General features: G+C 41.4%; 1 protein-coding gene across 10 annotated transcripts in view; it reads left to right on the top strand.

Moving 5' to 3' along the window:
• The window catches only part of LOC128686781 (protein prune homolog 2), a 123,345-nt gene that overhangs the window by 58,258 nt on the left and 59,087 nt on the right, over positions 1-6,000 (top strand). For 3 of the 10 annotated variants that reach the window (XM_053773839.2, XM_053773841.2, XM_070082229.1), the window contains one exon: positions 5,740-5,860. The exons of 6 other annotated variants lie outside the window; for them this stretch is intronic. In XM_053773839.2, the coding sequence (XP_053629814.1) occupies positions 5,853-5,860 (8 nt within the window). In that variant the 5' untranslated portion in view covers positions 5,740-5,852. Of the gene's footprint in view, positions 1-4,002; positions 4,522-5,739; positions 5,861-6,000 lie in introns of those variants that run through there. One more of the 10 variants, XM_053773840.2, reaches the window with a different exon arrangement.

Genomic DNA, 6,000 nt, shown 5'->3' with positions numbered 1-6,000 from the left:
GAAAAGCTCTGTTCCACAAGGCACAGTACTAGCTCCCATCTTGTTCCTCATCCTCATATCCGACATAGACAAGGATGTCAGCCACAGCACCGTGTCTTCCTTTGCAGATGACACCCGAATCTGCATGACAGTGTCTTCCATTGCAGACATTGCAAGGCTCCAGGCGGACATCAACCAAATCTTTCAGTGGGCTGCGGAAAACAATATGAAGTTCAACGATGAGAAATTTCAATTACTCAGATATGGTAAACATGAGGAAATTAAATCTTCATCAGAGTACAAAACAAATTCTGGCCACAAAATAGAGCGAAACACCAACGTCAAAGACCTGGGAGTGATTATGTCGGAGGATCTCACCTTCAAGGACCATAACATTGTATCAATCGCATCTGCTAGAAAAATGACAGGATGGATAATGAGAACCTTCAAAACTAGGGAGGCCAAGCCCATGATGACACTCTTCAGGTCACTTGTTCTATCTAGGCTGGAATATTGCTGCACTCTAACAGCACCTTTCAAGGCAGGTGAAATTGCCGACCTAGAAAATGTACAGAGAACTTTCACGGCGCGCATAACGGAGATAAAACACCTCAATTACTGGGAGCGCTTGAGGTTTCTAAACCTGTATTCCCTGGAACGCAGGAGGGAGAGATACATGATTATATACACCTGGAAAATCCTAGAGGGACTAGTACCGAACTTGCACACGAAAATCACTCGCTACGAAAGCAAAAGACTTGGCAGACGATGCACCATCCCCCCAATGAAAAGCAGGGGTGTCACTAGCACGTTAAGAGACCATACAATAAGTGTCAGGGGCCCGAGACTGTTCAACTGCCTCCCACCACACATAAGGGGGATTACCAACAGACCCCTGGCAGTCTTCAAGCTGGCACTGGACAAGCACCTAAAGTCAGTTCCTGATCAGCCGGGCTGTGGCTCGTACGTTGGTTTGCGTGCAGCCAGCAGCAACAGCCTGGTTGATCAGGGGCTGATCCACCAGGAGGCCGCGGGGGCGTTGACCCCCGAAACTCTCTCCAGGTAAACTCCAGGTAAACGGAAGGGATAGACTCAGAAGTGTCCTTGTTTGCAGATGATGTGAAGTTAATGAGAAGAATCAAATCGGACGAGGATCAGGCAGGACTACAAAGAGACCTGGACAGGCTACAAGCCTGGTCCAGCAACTGGCTCTTTGAGTTTAACCCTGCCAAATGCAAAGTCATGAAGACTGGGGAAGGGCAAAGAAGACCGCAGACACAATATAGTCTAGATGGCCAAAGACTGCAAACCTCACTCAAGGAAAAAGATCTGGGGGTAAGTATGACACCGAGCATATCTCCTGAGGCGCACATCAATCAGATAACTGCTGCAGCATACGGGCGTCTGGCAAACCTACGGATAGCATTCCGATACCTCAGTAAGGAATCGTTCAAGACTATACCATTTACGTCAGGCCCATACTGGAGTATGCAGCACCAGTTTGGAATCCACACCTGGTCAAGCACGTCAAGAAATTAGAGAAAGTGCAAAGGTTTGCAACAAGACTAGTCCCAGAGCTAAGGGGATTGTCCTACGAGGAAAGGCTGAGGGAAATCGGCCTGACGACACTGGAGGACAGGAAGGTCAGAGGAGACATGATAACGACATATAAAATACTGCGCGGAATAGACAAGGTGGACAAAGACGGGATGTTCCAGAGAAGGGACACAGAAACAAGAGGTCACAATTGGAAGTTGAAGACTCAGATGAATCAAAGGGATGTTAGGAAGTATTTCTTCAGTCATAGAGTAGTCAGGCCGTGGAATAGCCTAGAAAGTGAAGTAGTGGAGGCGGGAACCATACATAGTTTTAAGGCGAGGTATGATAAAGCTCATGGAGCAGGGAGAGAGAGGACCTAGTAGCAATCAGTGAAGAGGCGGGGCCAGGAGATATGAATCGACCCCTGCAACCACAAATAGGTGAGTACAAATAGGTCAACACACACACACACACACACACACACGTGGTAATGCTTTATTTACAGCTAGCAAAGTCAGGGTATTTCTCCAGAATGGTCTGTAATATACCACTGTGCATAAAATACTTTGCCATTTAAACATTTCTGGGTGAGTTGTCTCTAAATTCATTAATTTTATCGCACTCCAGTACATAATGACGCAAGGTGTGACAATAGTCCATCTGGCAGAGTTTACATTTCGTTTGGTCTACATCTGGTATTTATGAAGGCAAAGATGAAGTTTCTCTTGGTCACATGGCAGGGAGGAGCGACGTGGAATCCAGGGCACCTGTTGGTCATGTTCGTAAACAGGGCAGCTAAAAGCTTTTCAGTATAACCAAGAGTAATAATAATTATAATAATAATAATAATAATAATAATAATAATAATAATAATAATAATAATAATAATAATAATAATAATAATAACATTAATAATAATAATAATAATAATAATAATAATAATAATAATAATAATAATAATATTATTATTATTATTATTATTATTATTATTATTATTATTATTATTATTTTATTAGGGCATAATACATAGTTGTACAGGGTATTATACAATAAGTGTCAGGGGCCCGAGACTGTTCAACTGCCTCCCAGCATACATAAGGGGGATTACCAACAGACCCCTGGCAGTCTTCAAGCTGGCACTGGACAAGCACCTAAAGTCGGTTCCTGACCAGCCGGGCTGTGGCTCGTACGTTGGTTTGCGTGCGGCCAGCAGCAACAGCCTGGTTGATCAGGCTCTGATCCACCAGGAGGCCTGGTCACAGACCGGGCCGCGGGGGCGTTGACTCCAGGAACTCTTTCCAGGTAAACTCCAGGTAATAGTTGGGTGTACATGTCGAAAGTCCCTTGTATGCAGAGCATTACGGACAGGGTTAAAATTAACTTAAGACTATCTAAACTGTAATAGATTTAATGGTAACAGTTACTGTAGACAATTTACAATATTTATTTTTATTTATTTATTTACAATTTGAGCACACATACAGAGGTACAAAAAAATACAGATAAGAGCAGCATGCCAAAGCCACTTATACTATGCATAGCATTACGGGCTGGCTTAAAATTAACTTTAGATTAACTAAGCAATGATGAAATCAGTGATAAGACATTAATGTAAACAGATTACTATAAAGCACAAGTGAGTATTACAAAGACAGGTCATATGGTTGCTTGCATTGTTGTACATTCAGTCGTATGAAGTATTCTGTTAGGTAGTGTATTTAAAAAATAATAAAGTTAGATTGGGTTTTAGGTTTAACATTTATGTGATATAATTGTGAGAAACATTTAAGATATACAATTTATAAGGTTCAGTTATTCAGTATTTATTTGGTTTTATGTGAGTAAGTGATCTTTGAGAAGAGACTTGAATTTATAAACAGGTAGTGTTTCTTTTATATTTACAGGTAATGAATTCCAGATTTTAGGGCCTTTTATGTGCATTGAGTTTTTGCATAGCGTGAGATGGACACGAGGAACATCAAAGAGTGATCTGTGCCTTGTGTTATGGTCATGTGTTCTGTTGAGGTTGGCAAGGAGATGTTTGAGGGGAGGGTTAATATCAGAGTTAAGTGTTCTATGTATGTAATAGGTGCAGTAATAAGTATGGATGTTTTGTAATATCAAGTACAATTGAGTTATTTTAAACAATGAATTTGAACATTTCAATTTTGAAGCGTTATCAGCAATGGTAGTCTCGGGCTGAGCCTGTAATTAGATGGATTATATGCAGAAATCAAGAACTCCAATAGATCAGGATACCTAAATTTGGTTTATCATCTTAAGCAGTATTGGCTATATAGAGAGGAGCATTGGTCACCTCTACGACGACTACGGTCAACTACGCACATGGAAATGCGGTTAGTTATTAAGCATTGTCTTTAGTAAGTAAGTTTATTCAGGTATACACAAATACAGTTACATAGAATTATCATACATAGCAGCATATGTGTAGAGAACCTGGGATAACCCCAAAAAGTCAGACAGAGTGACTTATTTCCATTGGGGTCAGTTCGCTGAATGGCAAGAGAAATATATTAAAAGTGCACGTGAACAGGTATTGTCAGACGTTTTTTCAGTGTATCGGTGCTATGGGATGCATAATAAAGATATTAAACAGAAGCCGATAGTAATTAGCTGTTGCAGGACGCTGTTCGCTTAACATTAAACAGGTACATAGGTGTTAATCAGTTGCTGTGAGTCGCATTCTAGAATTTTTAGTATCAGAGACAGGGCTGAGCTTTAAAATAATGTGAGAAATTATAATAGCTTTTAACCTGTAACTCAGGCCGTATATAAAAAAAAAGAACTTTTCTCTGTAGTATTGTACTCGCCTAATATATGTATACTCATCTATATGTGATTGCCAGGGTTGATTTACAGCTCCTGGCCCCGCCTCTTCGCTGGTCGCTACTAGGCCCACTATCCTGGCTCCAAGAGCTTTATCGTACCTCTTGTTAAAACTCTGAGGCTGAAGAAATACTTCCTAACATCTCTATGCCTCATGTGAGTTTTCTGCTTCCATATGTTCCCTCATGTAATTGTATCCCATCTCTGAAACATTCTGGGCATGTTTACCTTGTCAATTCCTCTAAGTATTTTGTGCATCATTATCATATGCCCCCCTATCTTTTTGTCTTCTAGTGTCCTCAGATTAGTTCCCTTAACGCGTGGTCTGGTAATCAGTGCTTTTACCTCACACTGAGTGTCCGTTTTTCGATCTCCTAGCCAGGTAGAAACACTGGGCATGTTTCCTTAACCTGCTATCCCAGTTCGCCTAGCAGGCAAGTAGGTACTTAGGTGTTAGTCAATTGGTGTGGGTTGCATCCTGGGGACAAAATTGAAGGACTCCAGTGGAAATAAGACGGACAGTCCTTAAAAACGTACTGACTGTCTTGGGTTATCCTGAGTGGCTAACCCTCTGGGGTTAAAAATCCGTATGAAATCTTATCTCTTTTATCTTATCATAGGACATACCCTTTAGCTCTGGGACTAGTCTTGTGGGAAGCCTTTGTATTCTCTAATTTCTTGACTTGTTTGACTAGGCGTGGGTTCCATACTGGTGCTGCATACTCAATATGGGCCTGATGTACACAGTGTACATTGGCGTGAGTAACTCCTTACTTAGATGTTGAAATGCTATTCTTGAGTTTGCCAGGCACCCATAAGCTGCAGCAATTGTTTGGTTGATGTGCACCTCAGGAGATATGCTTGGTATGATATTCACCCCAAGATCCTTTTCCTTGAATGAGGTTTGAGGCCTTTGACCCCCGAGCTTGTGCTCTGCTGTCTTCCTTGTCTTTCCCCAAGCTTCGTATCTTGATATGAGAGGATGGTCAGATAATTGTTCCAGATCATTTCAAAGCACAATGGTAGAGTGCTTTACTTAACTGAAAGAACCTAAGTATTGTAGTTTGGTCCCCAGGAGAAGCAGTAAATTGGTACCTAAGAGTTAGCTGACTGTTGTGTGTCGTGTCCTAGGGACAAAGAAGATGAAAGAGCTTTCTTGTTTCCTTGGTTTATTAACCCTCCAAGGTTAATAATCTCCCCAAAAATATCTTTTTCTTAAGGGATACAACAGAGAAATCCAGTATACGGGAACTAAAACTACTGAGTCTCTTGTCCTTCCAGGTGATGTTATTTTTTGCAGTGCATAGGCTTGACCAGCCTGCCCTTGTGGAACTTAGCACCTAACTACCATCCATCACACTTATATTTCTGCAGGCTCACTGAACTCAAGATATGGCACAGCAGGGAATGACATCTCTGGAGACCAATTAAGATGCAGATTGTATGAAGTTACCCATGTCTCGGCCAGTTCAAGCTAATGGAGTCTGATGCATTGGTGGGTCTTGAGTCATACCAGGGCATCAGAGATGGCTAAGGAAAAATTTACCTTTTTATCAGTAGTCGGAAATAGCATCGATGAAAATTAATAATAGGACATTGCTCGTTTAATACATACGTATATCATATTCTAAAAAA

The sequence above is a fragment of the Cherax quadricarinatus genome, chromosome 7 (assembly GCF_038502225.1).
Source record: "Cherax quadricarinatus isolate ZL_2023a chromosome 7, ASM3850222v1, whole genome shotgun sequence".
NCBI lineage: Eukaryota > Metazoa > Arthropoda > Malacostraca > Decapoda > Parastacidae > Cherax > Cherax quadricarinatus.
This window is presented reverse-complemented; position numbering and strand designations above follow the sequence as displayed.